Source organism: Acipenser ruthenus, chromosome 1 (assembly GCF_902713425.1).
Source record: "Acipenser ruthenus chromosome 1, fAciRut3.2 maternal haplotype, whole genome shotgun sequence".
Taxonomy (NCBI): Eukaryota; Metazoa; Chordata; class Actinopteri; order Acipenseriformes; family Acipenseridae; genus Acipenser; species Acipenser ruthenus.
The window spans coordinates 101,219,467-101,241,947 of record NC_081189.1 but is presented as its reverse complement, the minus strand read 5'-3'; the positions used below and the strand labels follow the sequence as shown (position 1 = coordinate 101,241,947).

Genomic DNA, 22,481 nt, shown 5'->3' with positions numbered 1-22,481 from the left:
GAATACTATATGTCCAGTGGAAAGGAGCATGTACAGCACTTTCTGTCAACACCATCTGCAAATTTGAATTAGCCCTTTATAGGGCTGTTACTGATATGCGTAGATGGTTTATGATTTATGCATCAAAAATTAATTAATTGGATATTTCACTCTCCTTTTCACTCAAATATTCCCCCAGACAATAGGTATCAACTCCCATGCTTAAAATGTCAAGATGATTTTAAAACAATGACTGGCAACCCACAAGCAATGTGATCAAGAAATGCCAAAGTGGAAAAGGACTTTCTAGGAGAGAGAGAGCATCATCGTTGGTGTTGTCTCAATTTTGAATCCCTATTAGCTCTCTTACTGCCCCAAGGCAATTTTATACTACAGCCCATTCTAAAACTTGAATCGCTTTAAAACTTAAACATTTCTTGGCAGAACAGTGTCATGTATCATTTCACATGCTGTATACAGGAGGCATGAATTCACTTCTGCATTTAAGATCCATGTTCCAAGTGACTAATGGTGGTCTTCACGAGGACATATTTTTCAGCATATGCACTCCAGACAGAAGATGTGTTTACAGCATGTAAACCTACTTGCAACCTACTATTCTGAAGATGCATCCATAAGAAGCCTCCATTTTCTGTTGTTCATTCATCTGGTTTGGTAGATTTGTGTGCATGATTGAATCCAATTCTGGACTTTTATATTCTATAGAACCACAGCAAGTATATTACATATAACGACTTCAAACTCAGGGACTGCATCTTAAATTCTGAGACGGACACACTTTCAGAGTGGGTGCATTTTCAGTGACATTGAAATCATGCAATCAATTGCTAATGTGGTTAACAGGCTTCCAAGTCCAGCTTTTCCTGAAGCAACTTCTTGGAATTTAGAATCCAACAACTGAGGCACATTAGCAATGAGGCATGGCATTAAGGAAGGCGCTTGATCAAGGTCTTGTAGATTTCACTTAGATATTATTTTTGTCCAGTGCTGCAAACCTGGAATGTATCTAATTAGATTTTACCGTGGAAAAATGGACACAGACTTGCACTCTGTGAAACTCAGTTGATTTTGTGAAGATAAAATACATAATTAAAACACAACAAAGCTGGGAAACATGCACATGCAATTTGACTGGCTTTCTATGTAAACAAAAAAAAAAGTATTTTGTGAAAGTTGGTTAATTTTGTTCAGGTTTTTCTTCTTATTATTTTTTTTACCCTTACAAGATAAGAACGCAGAAGAGCCATCTGTTGATAATCCTTTAAATGCAGTTAGGAGACTGAAACCAAGATCAAGTGACGGAGAGATACCAGCTTTTTGTAACAGCTATATTATACTCTTTAAGTCCTTCTTAAACATACCAGAATGACTGATCACTTAAACTGATAAAGGACTTCTGATTCAAACAGTATGTCATGGAACAATAGAGTTCTGCATCCATTTAGACATGGTTGAACTACATGAAAAAACAGATTGGAACTGTTGTAGATAATATTTTAAACATTTAGAAGCTTTGCTTACATTTTAAGAATGTATAGCATTTGTGCCAGTTTAATTAAGTAAAAAAAAAAAAAAAAGTTAACTAAAATAAATACAAACATACATACAATAATTACTGTATATACAGTATCCCATATATGTACATATGATAGCTGTATATACCAAAACAAATCTGATTCATATTGTTATCACTGTAATATAAATACATACATCAGTTTGTTAATTAAAGGTGTAACTACACATTGTACAACTGTTTCTTTACAGCCGCTTGGAGCAAAATGCAATCAAGGTCATCCCTCCCGGAGCTTTCTCACCATACAAGAAACTGCGAAGAATGCAAGTATATAAATATATTTGAACCAGAGTCCAGGCTTGTACAAATCAATCAGGACAGTCTAGAATAGTGCCATAGAACAATTGTGAATTCTTGACATTCTTAGTAGATTGAAAATAATAGTTTCCAATTGAGATGATTGTGAAAGTGCTGTTTTCTTTTTCTTTTCTCACATGTATTTGAACTGCACGGCCCGAGGAAATTTCCTTTGCCCTGCATGTGCCAGAAAATCTTCTTTTATCCACTTTTATGAATCTTAAATTATTTTTTTATTATTTTATATTAGAACAAAGCGTATTAATTTATTTTTTTCAGGAAGTGCAGCTGGTTTTTTACTTTTGCTTGGAATTAAAAGCTTGTTTTATTAAGTGAATGGGCCCGCTGGGTTTCATAAGGAAATAGTAAGGGTATTTTCTTACCTGAATATTGACACAGACTGGGCTATTCTCTGAGGACTGCAGCAGCACTGCTTCCTGTGTGTGTGTGTGTCTTTAGAGCCACAGTACAATGTAGCCATAACAGGCAATAGCACTGAACTGTGTGTACTATAGTGTATTTGCTACTGAAGCAAGCAAAATGCTGAGTGCTTTTGAAGCTATGATGTTAGCATTGCAAATGTTAAAGGAGCGAAATATCACTTTTTCTGTTTAGATGTAAAGTTTTAGAAATTGCATATAGCTTTAGGCAACCGGTGCATATTTTGACTGCACGGGGGGAGAGTACATTTAATTAATTGCATATTCAATTCTTTGTCTTTTTCTAGAGACTTAAGTAATAACCAGATTTCCGAATTAGCACCTGATGCTTTCCAGGGCCTGCGTTCACTCAACTCACTGTAAGTTTAAAAAAAAAAAAAAAGGTTTCCTCAAAACTGTCATTAGCATCTTTTCAGAATTTAACAAATGAAGTTACCAAACCAGAAATAAATAAGTCAGACATTAATGGGTTGTAAGTAGTCTTTAGTTGTTTCTTATTTGTATTGGAATTAAAGTTTTTGGGGGGTTCTTTTAGAAAAAAAAGTGGTAGTAACAATTTGGAAAATATGGCATGTATATGCCACAATGCATGTGTTTACAATTGTACAATATTTTTAAAAACATACTTTTACTGATAAACAGTAGGTTGTTTGTGTTACTTCTAGTCTAAACACTTTCTAACAGGTGAAGATGCTCACACATCTGGCTGGGTGCTGGTAGATGACATATATTTATCCCTGGAATATAATCTATCACCTTCCAGCTGTGTACTGCCCACTAAGCCCTCATAACAAGAGCCAACTCCGGTGATGGCTAACATATACATTTGAGGGTTATCACAACAAGTCTGGCATAGTCTCAGTTTGTGTGATGATTCCGCGAAACCTCTGAGAAGTACTTATCAAGGTCTGTTCCACATGAAGGATTTATCTCTTGTGCAGGACACTGTTTTTTATATTACACCCAGTGTGTTGACTTAGTGTATTTCTGAGGTGCTGCTTTCTTGCTATCACTTAACAATATTTTTACAGAAATCACTCAGTGAGTTGATCTTAATGAAGCAGAGCTGGAGTGGGATGTGGTTTCTCCGGATGGTGTTTTTTTTCAGTTACCTATTCTTCCTTATGTTTTTATCTTCAGAGTGCTTTATGGAAATAAAATCACAGAACTACCCAAAGGTCTTTTCGAGGGACTCTTTTCTCTTCAGCTTTTGTGAGTATTTACACAGTCATTGAGTATTGTTAGGTAACCAGCATTACTTTGAAGCTGATCAGAGTTGGTAGTTTGTTAGTTTCAGATAGATGTATTGGTTCAAGAGATGTTAATGCTCTCATGTTGCCTCACAAAATTCTTCATCAGATGACTTTTGTCCACAGCAAAATACACCGGTAAATTCATTCTGTGATTTAAACTATATTTATATTAACATGCAAAAAAAAAAAAAGTAAATGTATGTTTTGTTTCCCACTTATTGATGGCCAACAGTAAACTATTACTTGCTGAAAATCTCTATCAGGAAAAAAACGTGTATTTTAATTTTAATTTGAAAAAGAAACACTATAAAAATGTTTAGTATATTAAGAGCTACTTGTTGTATGACTTGTAGCTGTTAATATGTAGCTTCTTCTGCACAACTGGCTGAAATGGTAAGAATTTTAGGAAACTCATTGTTCCCCAGATGAAGCAGTCATGTCAGGCGGCCACCATTTCTGTCCGCACTTGGCAGCATTAGACACAGCGACTGTATTAATATGTTTATCAAGCTTTGTCAAAAGAACCAGCAACATTGATAATGCTGCAGTGCTCTGCATGAAACAGCAGTGTCGTTCGCTAACACATTATCTGGGAATAATTGGCTTGTTCAATTCTGATGGCTAGCCAGCTAGAGACAAAAAAGAGAATCATTAATTTGATTAAAAACATTAAATAGCAGATTTTATAGTGATTAGTAATACATCCTGTGTTTGTGTTGTAGTGAGGTGGAAAGACAATCTTTAGCACCCCTCCAGGAACATTTCTTTACTTTTCTTGCAGATCCAAGGAAAGAAAAAAAAAAAAAAACATTTGTTAAATTATGAATGCAATCTTTGTACGACGCCTCAGTAGGGTTTTAAATCTTTCAGAGGAGGAAGAAACCATTTGCAAACTTGACTAATGACAGGAAAGACATTTGAGTTTAATCCCTAAGTGCTGACAAACCATGTCGAAATGTGCACAGGTGCCGTGCTCAATGTGTTGACTAATAACTTCACATGCTCACAGAAACTGAAACACCGACAGTGATGGAACATGAATGTGTTGACTAATAACTTCACATGCTCACAGAAACTGAAACCGACAGTGATGGAACATGAATGTGTGACTAATAACTTCACATGCTCACAGAAACTGAAACCGACAGTGATGGAACATGAATGTGTTGACTAATAACTTCACATGCTCACAGAAACTGAAACCGACAGTGATGGAACATGAATGTGTTGACTAATAACTTCACATGCTCACAGAAACTGAAACCGACAGTGATGGAACATGAATGTGTTGACTAATAACTTCACATGCTCACAGAAACTGAAACCGACAGTGATGGAACATGAATGTGTTGACTAATAACTTCACATGCTCACAGAAACTGAAACCGACAGTGATGGAACATGAATGTGTTGACTAATAACTTCACATGCTCACAGAAACTGAAACCGACAGTGATGGAACATGAATGTGTTGACTAATAACTTCACATGCTCACAGAAACTGAAACCGACAGTGATGGAACATGAATGTGTTGACTAATAACTTCACATGCTCACAGAAACTGAAACCGACAGTGATGGAACATGAATGTGTTGACTAATAACTTCACATGCTCACAGAAACTGAAACCGACAGTGATGGAACATGAATGTGTTGACTAATAACTTCACATGCTCACAGAAACTGAAACCGACAGTGATGGAACATGAATGTGTTGACTAATAACTTCACATGCTCACAGAAACTGAAACCGACAGTGATGGAACATGAATGTGTTGACTAATAACTTCACATGCTCACAGAAACTGAAACCGACAGTGATGGAACATGAATGTGTTGACTAATAACTTCACATGCTCACAGAAACTGAAACCGACAGTGATGGAACATGAATGTGTTGACTAATAACTTCACATGCTCACAGAAACTGAAACCGACAGTGATGGAACATGAATGTGTTGACTAATAACTTCACATGCTCACAGAAACTGAAACCGACAGTGATGGAACATGAATGTGTTGACTAATAACTTCACATGCTCACAGAAACTGAAACCGACAGTGATGGAACATGAATGTGTTGACTAATAACTTCACATGCTCACAGAAACTGAAACACCGACAGTGATGTAACATGAATGTGTTGACTAATAACTTCACATGCTCACAGAAACTGAAACACCGACAGTGATGTAACATGAATGTGTTGACTAATAACTTCACATGCTCACAGAAACTGAAACACCGACAGTGATGTAACATGAATGTGTTGACTAATAACTTCACATGCTCACAGAAACTGAAACCGACAGTGATGGAACATGAATGTTTGCTTTCACAGATACAGCAGTGTAAAAAAAAAAAGGAAATGTAGAAGGAAAACAATAGCACAAGTTGCCCCAATGGCATTCTTTTATAATGTGTCAGTGGGAAAGCCAGAGTTTTAAAGTTTTTGTGAGGTGATTGGCAGTGTGGAAACGGCAGTGTAGCAAAATGGATAGCAGGAATGTCTGTATTAACTTGCCTTCAAAAACATTCTATCTTACTATCCAAAGATCAATGTTACGTCAGCTTTATTCATTAAAATGAAATCTTTTTACCCATCTTCAGTATGGTATATTTTAGTATACACTTTTTTATGTATAATTAATGGAAAACATAAACAAGAATGTTTTGCATTATTTGCTCTTGCTCTATAGATCACTTGTGGTATTTCATATGATTGAATTCTTAACATAACAACACACTTTTTTTAATGGGTCTTAAGCATAAAGCCACCATTGTTGACAGCACTTTCTGTTGAAAAGGTTTGAAATCCATATCAAAGTGAAAATTGTTTTTACTATAGCTAATTCAACTTTTTCTTTTCTTCTAAATGCACAGTAGGGCTAGTCTAAAATCATCTAGAATAAGCTTACATTTATCTGTTAAAACACATGGATATCAAGTTCCTGCAGTATCTGTTTGTAAAGTTAAAGAAATGTAGTAAAACAAGTTCAAACTGTACCTTTTACCCGTGTTCCTCTCCCTCTTGAGTAGCAGACCCTGAATAGTTAGCCACATGGACCCTTAATTGAATTCGAAATGTCAATAACATGTATCTGTGCTTGTGTTTGTGTCTTTACCAGGCTGTTGAATGCCAATAAGATAAACTGCCTGTGTGTGGACGCATTTCAAGATCTGCATAACCTGAACCTTCTGTCTCTGTATGACAACAAACTCCAGACTATTGCCAAAGGCACCTTTGCTTCCCTTCGGGCAATCCAGACCTTGTATGTAACAATTCCTTCATTTGAATAATCTTTTTTACAGTCTTTACAAGTGTCACGAGTAAAGTATCATATTTCACGGAATGTGCACGGAACTATTTTATAAATTATGTGTACAGATTATTATTTTTTTAAACAGCAAATAGAGAGATATATGTACTCACATAATCAAAATCAACATCAAAGGTATTCAAGCACTTTACAATAGCTTGTGAAACAGTGTTGTAATTAACAGCCTGTAGGTAAAGTGTATCTGCAATTACAGCTCTGTTCTACATCCGATGCATGTTCACCATTTAGGCCTTGCAAAACAAATACAATGTGTAACACATACTGATTGATCTTGGGCATCAGTCGACTCGTCAGTGACCACTGACAAGCAACCAGACTGTTTTACCAATTCCATAATCTGCTTGTGATACTCGGCACCTTTAGGTAAGTATTCATGTCTCAGCTGGGCTGATGAAAGAATCATCAGCCCAGGAATCACTCCACCATCTGCTACACTCAGTCTGAAGAATTTACGTAACTTTTGGTTGTCCAATTTTTCAAGTGGGATATTTGCGGAAACAAACGCTTCTGTCAAGTCAAAATAATATGTGTTTTGTGCTTCACGGTTTTCAGTGGACTTTTGGAACATGGAAGTCATCGTATTTTGTTTCTGCTGTGGATTTCCGCTTTTCTCTTTCGGTGAATACTTGAATCGAAATGCCTGTCAACAGCTGATTTTCGGTAGTGATCTACTGTAACGTTGCAGGACGTACAGAAGACCTTACCTCCATTGCTGTGTAAACTCCTGCTGGATACTGCTTTACGTGATCTGCTGCAGACACTTTTTTAGCCTTTTTAGAGCCATCCATTTTCTTATTTACAGTGTGTAGTACTTTAATTTCCCGCCTTGATTGTATATAGTCACATGACATAATCACTGCACAGCACTATGTGCATGGCGAATAGTACACGCAGGCACACAGCAGAGCTGTCCAGTTTCGTTCATGTGATTTTTTTTTTCCTTCTATGAAATACAAATAATAATTATGAAGTAATTGATTTTTATTTCTTAAGAATATTGAAAAAATTGAGGTATTGGTCTAATTTCACGATTTCCGTGCAGTCCGTGAAATCACAGGGCCTTATTTACAAGCAGAAAATCTTGGATCAGCTTAAACATGAAGACTTACTCACCCTGTTTACCGTAAGGAGACAGTACCAGTAACAAAATCTCTGACACTTGAGCTTGTTTTAGAGATTATCCCCAGGTAATCCTTTAACTGATCAGAGTGTCTTTGCAAGAGCCTCGTTTCCAGGCTATTATAGAATAGATGGATTTAAAATGAAGAGAAGAAGATATTATTTCTGCTCTGTTGTAATGAAATATTTGTTTTAACAGGAATTGAGTTTTTCATGAAGTGTGCCTATGCTATAATGAACAATACTGGAGTGGATGTTTAACTGCCCTGACTTATTGTTCCATTTTGTTCCAAGGCACTTAGCCCAGAACCCCTTTATCTGTGACTGCCATCTGAAGTGGTTGGCCGATTATCTTCATGACAACCCCATTGAGACCAGTGGTGCCCGCTGCACCAGCCCCAGAAGGCTGGCAAACAAGCGGATAGGGCAGATCAAGAGCAAGAAATTCCGCTGCTCAGGTAACTTGTTGCGCTTTACCTTCAGACCTGCCACCTCAGCTTTCTACATACTGTACATAGAATCCTTATTCCAACTGAGCCTTTTTAAACTATTATAGAGTTACGCAATAATTAATCATTTTTAAATCTTTGTTTTCTTTTTTCCTACAACTAACCATAGGGGGCAGTCAGTGTTTATGGCCTCAAATGAATAGGCTGGTCAAAATTAAGTGAATAACTTTAAAGTTATGTTTTTAAAATAAATTAATTAGCTGTTAATCAGTAAATAATGTATAAAATAGATATAAGTATGTGTGTCTGTTTTATCTCTTAATTAAGATTTTAGCAAAACATTTATTGTACTATTATTGTTTTAATATTCATGCTGTCATTTTGATTATATGGAGTTATTATGTTTTTTCTGTGGTTGTTGGTTATTCACTTAATGGTTTTGACTGTGATGTAGATTGAATCTAAAACACTTCTTTCCTTTGCTTGCCAACATTCAGTCGCATCTCTTTCTATCTTTTCTCTTTTTGGTTTAGCAAAGGAACAATATTTCATTCCAGGTAGGTTTGGTACTGCAGCAGGGCTTCTCATCTGCAGAATACCAGCTCCCCACCCATTCACTTTGTCCTAGGTCTTAGGAAACCAGTGCATGCTATTTAAAAATGGAAAACTCCCTTAAATATAGTATATTTGTTATTCACTAGATTTCTTTTCTAACCAAATCATGAGCTCTGCATGCAGCTCTGTGGTCTTTTCTTCCCTGCGTCCCTGTTATTAGGATTCAGTGTTCCTATGCAGTGGCCATACAGATGCCAGCTCCTGGTTCTTTTTTTTTCTGAAGAGTCTTCCTATTTCAGAACCTTTTCTAACACTGCTTCATACATATCACATGTAGTTGGCATTCCTATAGATGTTTCATTATGCAGTTCAATTTGCAATAAAAGTACTGTATTTCACGTTTTAGAGACTCTGGCATCTGTATAGCTAATGTGTTCACATTTGATTAAAATTAGTATTTTGATCTGTCTGCTGGAAGATCAGCGTGGTGTGTTTTATTTCAAAAAGGGGATACTGCATTTCATTAGAGATTAGTAGTAGAGTCAGGGGATACTGCATTTCATTAGAGATTAGTAGTAGAGTCAGGGGATACTGCATTTCATTAGAGATCAGTAGAGTATTAGTAGCTCTTTTTCTTTAACCTTGACTATTCACAGGTTTTTATCTTTCGTAAGAATGCTGTGCTGTGTGTGTACCATGCTTAAGAGTTCTTTGGAAATAATTAAAACACTGACAGCTACCCAGTTCTAACAGACTAGCATGATTTCAAAAACATGTTTCATTTGTTTATTATTCAAATAGTTCCTAAATAAGGGAATGGAAATTCAGGGCACAGCATAATGAGTCAAAAGAAATACAGATACCATAAAATATTTAGAGTTTTGCAGAGCAGGCTAAAGTAATGATTATCTTGGTAGGGCACGAATTATTAAATGCCTGCACTGCATTCTTGTTCGAAAACATTAATCACATTGTTATGGGAAAGCTGCTAACATCTTTCACATTTGATTGGAATTTGTTTGTAATTTATATACATCTTCTCAATTAATCATACTTTTTATTTTTTTTTAGAACTGTACTTAGGGATATATATCAGAGGGTAAATTGCACCCACTCATTATTCATATTCTCAATTAATCTTATTTCTTGGCCAATATATGTAGTATCACTGACTTTTGTAGAAAGGTTTTTTTTTTTTTTTGGCAAAACTTCTCACTATTTCTTTCCCTCCTGGCTTTCTTGAATTTTTCAGGGGTTCATCATTTTGGTTGTAAGTAAAAATTCTGCCTCTGGAAAAACATGTTGTAATCCTCTGACATGATGCACTCTACCCTACTGTTTTCTCCCAGTATCTGTCTCCTGAAAAGAACAAAAACGATTTTAGTTGATCATGTGTTGAATATTACAGAAGTACCAAGGGTCAACATGGATACCTTTGTGGTCTGTTTCCAGTTTCTGATTCACATTATATTATTGAGCCCATCCCTGACTATGGCAACTCTTGCTTCTCTTGACCTATAGTACTGTAATTTACTGTATAGTACTGCTGTCATTTTCTAGCTGCTGCTTAACCTTCCTGGTCCAAATGGCTCTCTCCTACCTTCTTACCCTCATGTCCTCCTTCTTTGCTCTTTCTCCCTGGCCTAGTGGATGAAATTCAGCAGGGTTTTCCGTTGTGCTTGATCTAACCATGTGGTTGCGAGGTATGAGTAAAACATGGTTCTGTCAAGCACCATGGAACGTCCTGCAGCTTTCTACAGCATGGCAAGCTACAAGAGAGACAGTCTTTTTGTGCATCAGTAATCGATGGGAAAGTTCAGTGCATGACAAAAAAAGAACAGTGACAAGCAACTGACTCAATTTATAGAATCAAACTGAAAACAGTTACAAATTTGAGTCAGTTCAAATGCATAACACAGAAAAAGGAAGTAGATTGAAAAAACAATGTTGAACTTATTAACTGGATGCCATTTAAAAACAAAAAGAAGATTTAACTATGAGAAGGCTTCTCACTCATGCTGCCTATTCATTTGAACTACATCCTTGCCTTTTTTTCTTTTACGATTCAAGGCTTGTAACAAGCCCTACAGGCCTTGAAACCCTAATGTTTGTCTGGTGCTGTGGAAATAACGACTTTCCCTGGCCTGGTATGTTTTTGGAAGTCCCCAGAGTGAACACCCCACCCACTTTGCCCTACCACACGCACACCCACCCCACTTACACAAAGCCATCCTTACTGCCCTGTAAGAATTATATTGGTCACATCCTAAATATTACCTATGTTTTGGCTTTAATCTTCTACAGGTACAGAGGATTATAGATCCAAGCTTGGAGGAGATTGCTTTGCGGATCTGGCATGCCCTGAGAAATGTCGATGTGAGGGAACCACTGTGGACTGTTCCAATCAGAAACTCATCAAAATCCCAGACCACATTCCTCAGTACACGGCTGAACTGTAAGTTCACAACAACAGCAGATCTGATTCCACCAAATGCACTCTAGAACATGTTAAGAGACAGCTGTGGGGAGTTAAAGATACTTTCTTTACACATATCAGGGTAGTCAGGTGCACTTAAGAGACAAGGGTGGATGATTTCATAGTTCCCCTCCCTCAGTGTCCGATGAATGATATGAAATTAATTAGCGAATATGGATATCATATTCACAGGATGGAGGCCTCGAACACTTAAGAGGGTATTACAGTCTTGAGTATACAACATGCCTAGTATTTTTTTGTTTTTGTTTAATGAACTATAAATCAAGATAAAAATAACTATACTGTAGAGAAAATGATTGATACATTTCCGTTTACGGGGTGGGGAGAGAGGCATCAAGTCACTGTACAGAACCGTAAAGTATAATCTACTTACTGTATGTTTGCAAAACTAACACAAAAAATAAAAGAAGCAAATAAGCTAAAATTAATTAACTGTAAAAGAAGCCAAGTGACCATATGACATTTTTTAAGGACCACATTTACAAAGCATTTCTAGATTAAAAATAAATTGGTGCAAACTGTCCACTGTCTGAAAAGTAAATCTATCCCAAAGTTTCTAATAATACATGCTTTCTTTCACCTTCTTTGATCCAGGCGTCTCAACAACAATGAATTCACAGTTCTTGAAGCTACTGGGATCTTCAAGAAACTCCCTCAGCTCCGCAAAATGTAAGTCCAGTAATATTTCCTTGAAGTTTTTTCCAGTTTTCATCTCTCTCACACACATAATCCCTCTGCGATTTTGCAACTTTATTAGTAGAATACTGTGAAAGACATAATTTAGTGTAGCATGTAATCAATTCAGTGAGCTGTGACAAGCATTTGGCCTAAGCAGTGAAGCAGACTAAAACTGGCAGACCACTCTGCAGTGGGCTATGCTTGTGTCAGTGGCAGCTCCTTATGCTGCAGAAGCATTGGCATCTGAGCCTAGCGTTGAGACAGCTGGTCTATTGTGCTGCCACAGCAGGGATCTACTAGTTCAAGCAATTCAAAAGCAATTTTGGTAATCTCCTGTAACTTCCATTACGATTCCCTAAACCATTACTGCCTCCTTCAGCACAACGACACATGTCTTTGACTTTTTGCTTCATTAAGCTTTTGTTAGAAAAATCACAACTGAATGATTATAGAAACAGACTTGGTAGCCCATCTCTAATTTCTACACATCATATCTCAAAGGGACTATGCTTGAGCAGCATAGTTATATATGCTGTACTGTGGTATTTACAGTATTCAATATTTAGTATTTAGAAAATTTAATTTTGGAAGGGAGGCTTGGGGTGCATTACATGTCTTAAATTAATGTCTTAATTATTAAATGTATTTGTGTTTTCATCTCTACATCTTTGTACTATAAATATAAAAACAAATGCCTCTGTAGACTTTATGTTTAAACCAGGATTTGATTAATGTTACAATGCAGTGGCACTTACAGTAAAAGCAGTCTTGCACAGAAATGGAATTACTAAACCTTTCATGGCCAGCAGTAGTCTTAATGTTTGTAATCTCACATTACTAGCGATTTGCAAGACATTTTGGGATTGAGAGATTGTGGAGTAACTCAGTCAAGATGTATTTCTATAAGGAGTGCTTAAGGTCAGATAGTGTGCCTACTTACAGTGCCTATAGTAAGTATTCACCCCCCTTGGACGTTTTCACAGTTTGTTACAACCTGAAATCTTAATGCATTTAATGGGATTTTTTTTTCCTTTGATTTACACAACCTACTCAACACTTTCAAATTGTGAAAAAATGGGGGGGGGGGGGGGGAACAAATCAATTAAAAATAAAAACCTGAAAAGTCTTCATTAGATAAGTATTCACCCCCTTTGCTATGACACTCCTAAATAAGCCCAGGTGCAACCAATTGCCTTCAGAATTCACACAACAAGTTAAATGGAGTCCATCTGTGTGCAATAAAAGTTGTTCACATGATTTCAGATTAGATACACCTGTCTCTGTAAGGTCCCACAGTTGGGTAGTGCATTCAAAGCAAAGATACTACCATGAAGACCAAGGAGATTTCAAAACAACTCCGGAAAGGCACAGATCAGGGGAGGGTTATAAAAAGATTTCAAAGGATATCCCTTGGAGCACAGTCAAGTCAGTCAAGTCGATCATTAAGAAATGGAAGGTATACGGCACCACCCAGAATCTGCTGAGAGCAGGTCGTCCTCCCAAACTGAGCAGCTGGGTAAGATGGGCATTGGTCAGAGAAGCCAGCAAGAGACCAATGACAACCTACAGCGTTCCATGGCTGAGATGGAAGAAACTGTCCATGTGTCAACAGTAGCTCAGGTACTCCACATATCTGGCCTTCATGGAAGAATGGCAAGAAGGAAGCCATTTCTGAAAAAAAAGCCCATGTAAAATCCCGCTTGGAATTTGCAAAAAGGCATGTGGGAGACTCTGAAAAGATGTGGCAAAAGATTCTGTGGTCCGATTAACAAAAATTGAACTATTTGGACTAAATGCAAAGCATTATGTCTGGTGCAAACCCAACACAGCACATCACCCAGGTAACACCATCCCTACTGTGAAGCATGGTGGTGGCAGCATCATGCTATGGGGATGCTTGTCAGGGTAGAGGGCAAAATGGATGGAGCTAAATACAAGCAAACCCATGAGGAAAACCTGCTTCAGTCTGCAAAAGACCTAAGACTGGGACGGAGATTCACCTTTCAGCAGGACAATGACCCCAAGCACACAGCCAAAGCGACACTGGAGTGGCTTAAAAACAAGAAAGTGAATGTCCTAGAGTGGCCCAGTCAAAGCCTGGACTTGAATCCGATTTGAGAATCTGTGGCAAGACTTGAAGATTGCTGTCCACCAACGATCCCCATCCAACTTGACAGAGCTCGAACAATTTTCCAGAAGAAGAATAGGCGAATATTGCATGATCCAGATGTGCAAACCTGGTAGAGACTTACACTAAAAGACTTAAAGCTGTAATTGCTGCCAAAGGTGGTTCTACCAAGTATTGACTCGGGGGTGAATACTTATCTAACCAAGACATTTCAGTTTTTTTATTTTTCATTAACTGTTGTTTCACAATAAAAATTCTCTTGCCTCTTAAAAGTGTTGAGTAGGTTGTGTAAATCAAAGGGAAAAAAATCCCATTTAAATGCATCAAGAATTCAGGTTGTAACACAACAAACTGTGAAAACGTCCAAGGGGTGAATACTTACTATAGACACTGTATATATGACAGAAAACTACAACTTGTTCAAACAGCAGAACATGTGGTTTAGACTTTCTGTTTAATTTTGCATGCTGTCCATGAGGTAAAAACCCATTCAGTATAAAAGTTAAACAATAACACCTTCAAGAGAAAGTAATCACATTAGTTAAGTCACCCTTGGAAGAGATGGTAATCAAAGGTTATTAACTGCTTATCTGCTTTTGTGTTTTTATTTCTCAGAAATCTAAGCAACAACAAGATCACAGATATTGAAGAAGGTGCCTTTGAAGGGGCTGTCGGTGTGAACGAGCTGATACTGACCAGTAACCGCCTAGAGAATGTACACTTCACAATGCTCAAAGGACTTAACGGCCTGAGGACACTGTGAGTATTCAGCCACACTGGAGAAACTGCACCACCCTGGAACATGTTCTGTTCTCGTAGCTGATGAGAATCATATGAAGACCCCATCTGTTAAGATTACCAGTTAAATGTCAGCATCATAAATCAATAAAGGATTGACCATTAGGATTCTTTGTGTGAAACTTAAAATATAAAAGTGTGCATGTCATTTTTTTGTGCTGAAGAGACCGTTTAATAGCATTATATCTATAAACATATCCAGCACACAGTATTGTTACTAAAGAAAAACTGTATAAATATTTATAAACACATAGGTATGAGTTTATGGGAGCTGCCAGCATGTTTGACCCACGGTACTGGTCAGGGTTCTACTGACTTCATAAACTGTCAGGCTTTGATGGTTTTGAGTGATAATACAAGTGTTTTATTGGAGGATCAAAAATACACTCAAGACAGGAGGTTAATTCCTGTGTGATATGATGTCTTTATGATCAGACTCTTCACTGGTCCATTTGTAATTAAAATTAATGAAACTACAACACAATATTGAGCTGAGCCCAGGATCTTGGCTAAGTTCCTATTCAGTTAAAAGATTGGTTGAATCTCCCTTGCCAAGGGTAATTTCAGCATCTCATTCAACATCTAATACGGACACGTACACTTCCGTAGTTGTGATGATTCAGTGATCTCTTTCTGTCTGCAGGATGCTGAGAAGTAATCGGATTAGCTGTGTTGGGAATGACAGTTTCACTGGACTGAGTTCTGTGCGTTTGCTCTCCCTGTACGACAACCAGATCACCACAATGGCTCCTGGGGCATTTGACACACTCCACTCGCTGTCAACTTTGTAAGTTAAATAGATGTTCACTGCGTTGGTTAAAAAAATAACATATGTGCTTTGCTTATACTGTAAAGGTATTAGAGTCATGGGATATATATATATATATATATATATATATATATATATATATATATATATATATATATAAAACAAATATATAAAAAATAAAAAGAAAACACTGCCTGTCACATATCCGCCCTACCCGTTTACCCGCCATGATCAATCACTTCAGCAACGTTAGTTTATTATTGAACAGAGAAGATTAGTTCAGAGATTGTAGATCCTACCAAAGTTTTTGTACACTGTGTTGTATGTGCTCCATGCACAGCTGGTAGTGTCACGTGAGCTGTTCAGTGTGTTGATTTCATATGTAAATAAATCATGTTCACCTGCGTGGCGTATATATATATATATATATATATATATATATATATATATATATATATATATATAATATGGATAACATTAGACAGGTATTTCTTCTTTTCATGTTTGCTGGAATGTCAGGTTTTCTAGAAGTCGCACTGCTTCTTAATAATACCAGTTTTCGTGAGTAAGAAATGAAAGCACAATACATGCATAAGGTACAATATTTACAGCATGTATCCAATCTCTGTGCATGTTATAGTTAGGGTGTTTATAAATAATGGAATTTTCAATAAAATTGTGCTAAACTAACAAGTTGTCAGACACATATAGTCTTGTACGAGGGAATTTGATTTATTTTTAACTGTCATGTAATCGAGGTGGCTGTCAGATAACATGGGTAACGTATTCTCCAGAGCAAACAGGAATTGTAATTTAAGAAATGGCAGCTGAATGGAAAAGCTATTTTTAAGAAAATAATGTAATGCAATCCACTATTAAGCGACTTTATTATCGACCTCCTACAGTTTGACAGCATGTCAAAGCTCTGACCATTTCAATTAGTTGTAAATTACAAATGCCCTGATTCAGCTACATAAAACCAAGCTGCTGTTTTACAATCTCGCCTAATCTCTTCTCCCTGTAATAGTTTGAAATGATTCTCGTATTTGGACTGTAACTGCACAATTGAACTTCTGTAAAATCCTTCAGTCAGGATTGGAGATGTATTGAATTAAATAGAGCTAACAGAATAGCCCATTTATGAGCAGAGGTGTCTGAGCATAACAGGATTATGATTCAGTTCCCATTAGTTAAGCTTGGCAGCAGATTAGGCCTTCGAAACATGGGTAACTGTAGTGTATGCTGCAAACCAGTACTAATGATGGGAAGAATCTTTAAAAATAAAAAAAGCCCTTGTTAGGCACACATTTTATGTCAGAGCAATTGATAAGAATAGCAAGCATTGCAAAAGTGTTGCTAATCATGTATTGTCTTCTGTTCACATTAGAAACCTGCTGGCCAATCCTTTCAACTGTAACTGCCACCTGGCCTGGCTGGGTGACTGGCTGAGGAAGAAGAGGATCGTAACTGGGAACCCCAGGTGTCAGAACCCTTATTTCCTGAAGGAGATCCCCATTCAGGATGTAGCCATTCAGGACTTCACTTGTGATGATGGTAATTCATGTGTTAATCCTGATGTAGAGGGGGGTGAGGAGCCTGGTTGTGAATGTATTACTCATCTATTCATTATTACTTCTGTAGCGAGTAGATACCAGCTTAATGACTGGATCAAACCTGTGTGAAAGCCTGCACTATTTTCTAAGAAAATCTATGTAATGCTTTTATACATGGATCGTCCTTCACAGCAACATTTAAAATCATGTTGCAGTATGAAAGAGCAAGGTCACTTGCAAACTGAAAAATGTAGGATGGAAATAATGCCTTTGAAAATCCTCTTAATTGTAACGTATTAAGTACACAATGATATCCTCCCACAGGCAACGATGATAATAGCTGTTCCCCGCTTGCTCGCTGCCCTGCTGAATGCACTTGCTTGGACACTGTGGTCCGCTGCAGCAACAAAGTACTGAAGGCTCTACCTAAGGGCATCCCCAAAGAAGTAACAGAACTGTAAGTAGCAGTGAAATGGCTCTCTTTTTCTCTGCAGCAAGGTAACATTTTTTAAGCGATAGTGCCCATCGATAAAGATTCTAACATGTGGTAATTGACCGCGACTGGACTTTTGTGTCCCAAGGCCTGAAGTTGCTAACGAAAGTCAAGGTTAACAACCATACAGTAGAGTCTTCACCGAGGACACTATCACTATTATAAAAACATTTTCTGATTATTTTCTTTAAAACAAAAACACTTTAAACCTAGATGTACCTTAAACTTGTAATGGTTTGTAGGATACCCTGCCACTGGGAAAATAAATGATCACATACATAATGAGAGAAAAAAAACTAATAATACATTTATTAAACAAATAACTTTAATTGTCCGGGTTTCTTATAGTTTATCTGGACAGTGAGATATCTGAATGGACAATATTATTACTGTCCGTCTGTCGGTTTGCTGTCGAAAGATGTTGAGATCCAGTCGAGTTGACAGACTGTGATTGGCTGTTTTGACAGTTGCAGGTACAGGACTGGTTGCTTTCCTCAGTGAAAAGTATTGACTGGCTGATTTTGGTGGATAATGACATTAATTTGGACACATTTTGTCTTTGTTTAGTATTTGCTGTCCAATCGATGTGAACTGAGCTTTAAATACAGCAAGTCAAAATAAAATAGCCGGCACTTGTGCGGATTGATTTTAAGTTTGATTCACAGTTGATGCCGTGACGTTCCAGTGGGCATCTACCATCTGGTAGAAGCCTGCTAGAGCTGGAAGCTGATTGGCTGATGGTACTGAATTGTTTTCTAATATTTTAGATTAACAGAGCAGAAGTGAAATAGGGTCATTCTAATCAACCTAGGAGGCTTGATCCCAATCAAGCATAGCCTTAAACCCGAAGATCCTTATCTTTGTACACAGATGTTAAGCTTTCAGAAGCTGTAGGTTGTATGTTGAGTTTTAAACAGCTGTTTAAAAAAATAAATAAAGTGATTCACTTCTGACACATACACTTTCAGAGTGTTTGTAATAATGAATTACTTCATTACTTAACAAGCTATCAATCATGCCTTTAAAAAAAGCATCTTTGAAATTGTGCATTATTTCATTAGGCTATGGGTTTGTTTCCAAGTAGAGATTACATCACCCAATCTGTACTATTACACTAAATTACTCCTGCCAATTTGAATTCTTCATTAGGTGCAATATTCATTCATCAAACTTTACTGCAAACCTCATTATTATGTTTGACTTTTTTTTTTTGTAACTTTACTAGATTGCTGTATTCAAATGCCAGGTTCATGTATTAAGAAAGTAGTATCACTTATTTGCTAATTTACAAAAAACTTAAATAACACCTTAAGTTTAAAAGATGTCAAGCAGGCATTTCTGGGTTTATTTGTAACCAATAGAAGATAAGCTTTTCCCACAGCTAGCCGATCAGAAGTGATAGGGGTGAGACATAAACACTTTTTAAAACGTTTGTGTGTATGTGCTAGACTTCAGCAATTCAGTTTTCAAAAACTTGCGTGGCTCTCTCTCTAAATATATATAGCCGGAGCGTCTGTCTAGCAACAGAACGAACATAAAATAAATAAATAAAAACTACTTGTCTGACAGGCAAAGTATAACAGCAAAAAATGTTATCCTTCACACAAAGCTTGTTGTCCTGGGTGATACGAATTGCACACCCCTGAAAATGTGAAATAAAAAAGAGGGAGAGTAATTCTCCCTGTATAGCTCCTTTGGAAATGATTAGTTTGGTCTAACGCAAAATACAGCATATGAGATTGTTTATTTCAGGTTCTAGACAACAACAAGGTTATTTACACGGCTTGGATTGTGGCATTTCCGTAATGTTAAAATAACCAGAGTTTCTATTTTGTTTTAGGTATTTGGATGGAAACCAGTTCACTCAGGCTCCAAAGGAACTCTCTAATTACAAGCACTTAACACTGATGTAGGTGGTTTTGTACTGTTGAAATGTTCTAATAACATAGTTTCAACTCATTATTATTATTTATTTCTTAGCCGCTTAAATTCTTAAATTCAACCACTACTCCACACTGCTGCCCTTTCTAATCCTTTCTAAGTTGATATTCCACTTAGAAAGAGTTAATTAAATCCCTCCAATTTTGGCACTCGAAAACTCGAGGGAAAAACAGGGAAAAATACATTTTTAAAATTATTTTACATCAAATCAAAATAAATGTGGTTGAATTTAATTAAAATCATGAAGAAGAAAAAAACACAGCTATAATCAATCTGATATATTTGCAAGAGTTTATATTCCACGGTGTTCCACATGGTTTAATTAAAGACCTTAATCTAGTATAAAAGTACACAGTGCTTCAAGGATAGAACTCTTTAGCCCTGTGATAATTAATACACAAACCTTAATTGTTTCCATTCCAATGACAAAGGTTTTTTTTTATATGGGGGTTACATATTTGAAGGGGAGTGGAATATATGTATGATTATTATTATTATTATTATTTGTTTATTTAGCAGACGCCTTTATCCAAGGCGACTTACATAGACTAGGGTGTGTGAACTATGCATCAGCTGCAGAGTCACTTACAATTACGTCTCACCCGAAAGATGGAGCACAAGGAGGTTAAGTGACTTGCTCAGGGTCACACAATGAGTCAGTGGCTGAGGTGGGATTTGAACCGGGGACCTCCTGGTTATAAGGCTGTTTCTTTAACCACTGGACCACACTGCCTCCTGATAAGAACAAGTATGGTTTATAAATCAACTGCTCTTCTGCTCAACACAAATATTTTTGTTAGATAACCTGCTGGGCTGTATTGCAGGTTATTTATATAAAGGAGAGCGTATATGGTTGATTGCACCAGAATATCCAAAGAGAGAATGATTACTACTGTTTTGATAGGTTTGCATTTGTGTCTGTGTAATTATAAGCAGTGTATGCATTGTCAATCATACTTACTATCTCACTCTAAATACAAGAAATGATATTCACTTTTGGTCAAATTGTAACTGTTAAATGTTAGGGGCAGCAGTGTGGAGTAGTGGTTAGGGCTCTAGACTCTTGACCGGAGGGTTGTGGGTTCAATCTCCAGTGGGGGACACTGCTGTTGTACCCTTGAGCAAGGTACTTTACCTAGATTGCTCCAGTAAAAACCCAACTGTATAAATGGGTAATTGTAATCTGTAATTGTAACAATTGTAAGTCGCCCTGGATAAGGGCGTCTGCTAAGAAATAAATAATAATAATAATAATAACTGAACTGGTTTTCTTTTTCAGCGATTTAAGTAACAACTACATCAGCACTTTGTCCAACCAAAGCTTCAGCAACATGTCTGAACTTCTTACGCTGTAAGTCTCATTGTATTTATCTTCTTAACTTCAAACAAACAAACAAAAATACAATTCTACCACTCTAGGACTAGATGTTGTTGTTCTTGTCCTGTGTGCTACCTTTTTATCAGTAAGTAAATGTGTATGTTAAATCTTCTTCCAGAATCCTGAGCTACAACCGACTCAGGTGTATACCTGAGAAGGCATTTGATGGCTTGAAGTCACTGAGATTATTGTGAGTACTATTTTTTCTCTCTGCACAATTCAATATTTATTAAGATTCCATTTCCTTATTCTGTAGCTTGTTACTATTAGATTACTGCCCCCTGTCTGTCTTTCTCCTCTACCTACGACTTCTGGTCACTGTATTTATATTGTATTTGTTAAAGACAGCCTTGGGGAAAGCAGCAGCAAGAGTAAGAGTATTTTGTTGCTGTTTGGGGCCTTTTAGGAACAGGATGCTTTTTGAAAGATTTTTCCCCCCATTTATTTTTGAGAATTTGAGACTTGATTTGCTCTTGTGCTGTATCTCTTGTGTAGGTCGCTGCATGGCAATGACATCTCTGTAATCCCTGGAGGAGCCTTCCATGATCTCTCCTCACTGTCACATCTGTAAGTGTTCAAGACAGTGACTGCTTCCAGTGCTTCAGGAGTACAGGAAGGATATTTTAATGTACAGATGCATTTTTCAAAGTCTTCTTGCCTGGGGGTGGGGGTGGGGGCGGTGGGGTTCTTACAGTCAATCAGCCAGGCAGACAGGGTGGTGATACTCACTGAGGCCAACTAATACTTTCAAATTAGCTTCCCAAAAGTAATAGAAATTGATAGCTGAAAAGGAAAAGTGGTTTTGGATTTCAACATGAAAGTGCAGTGCCTTCACATGTGGCAACCTCTTTATTGAGAAGGAATATGACAGAAGCTGTATAATACATCTACTTAAATAGTACATTGAAAGTCAGTTAGCTATAGAATGCAGTACTAAAATGCACTGAGAAACAAAGAAGAAACTGTATAATTTCAATAAAGATTGCTAATGCAGATCTGTATCACACACTACAGCAATAAACTGCCCAATGAATGTGTTCCCTGTTTTAGAGATTCAAAGAGTACATCCTGTGTTTCGTTGTAGCTGCAATTTGTTTGATGGGAAGTAATACAAACAGGTAGAACCTTGCCTGTATACAATCTATGAAAGAAAAATAACTTTGACAAGAGATATATCAACTGCACTGTCCTTGTCCACCAGGGTTTCCAATCTCTATG

General features: G+C 37.0%; 1 protein-coding gene across 6 annotated transcripts in view; it reads left to right on the top strand.

Annotated features, from left to right (window-relative positions):
- The window catches only part of LOC117421182 (slit homolog 2 protein), a 163,769-nt gene that overhangs the window by 123,306 nt on the left and 17,982 nt on the right, over positions 1-22,481 (top strand). For 4 of the 6 annotated variants that reach the window (XM_034035243.3, XM_034035245.3, XM_059032821.1 and 1 more), the window contains exons 10-25: positions 1,765-1,836; positions 2,598-2,669; positions 3,451-3,522; positions 6,693-6,836; positions 8,319-8,482; positions 9,007-9,030; positions 11,333-11,483; positions 12,120-12,194; positions 14,947-15,090; positions 15,773-15,916; positions 17,286-17,452; positions 17,776-17,908; positions 19,785-19,853; positions 21,165-21,236; positions 21,382-21,453; positions 21,759-21,830. In XM_034035243.3, the coding sequence (XP_033891134.1) occupies positions 1,765-1,836; positions 2,598-2,669; positions 3,451-3,522; positions 6,693-6,836; positions 8,319-8,482; positions 9,007-9,030; positions 11,333-11,483; positions 12,120-12,194; positions 14,947-15,090; positions 15,773-15,916; positions 17,286-17,452; positions 17,776-17,908; positions 19,785-19,853; positions 21,165-21,236; positions 21,382-21,453; positions 21,759-21,830 (1,647 nt within the window). The remainder of the gene's footprint in view (positions 1-1,764; positions 1,837-2,597; positions 2,670-3,450; positions 3,523-6,692; positions 6,837-8,318; positions 8,483-9,006; positions 9,031-11,332; positions 11,484-12,119; positions 12,195-14,946; positions 15,091-15,772; positions 15,917-17,285; positions 17,453-17,775; positions 17,909-19,784; positions 19,854-21,164; positions 21,237-21,381; positions 21,454-21,758; positions 21,831-22,481) is intronic. The other 2 variants (XM_034035246.3, XM_034035244.3) reach the window with 1 other exon arrangement.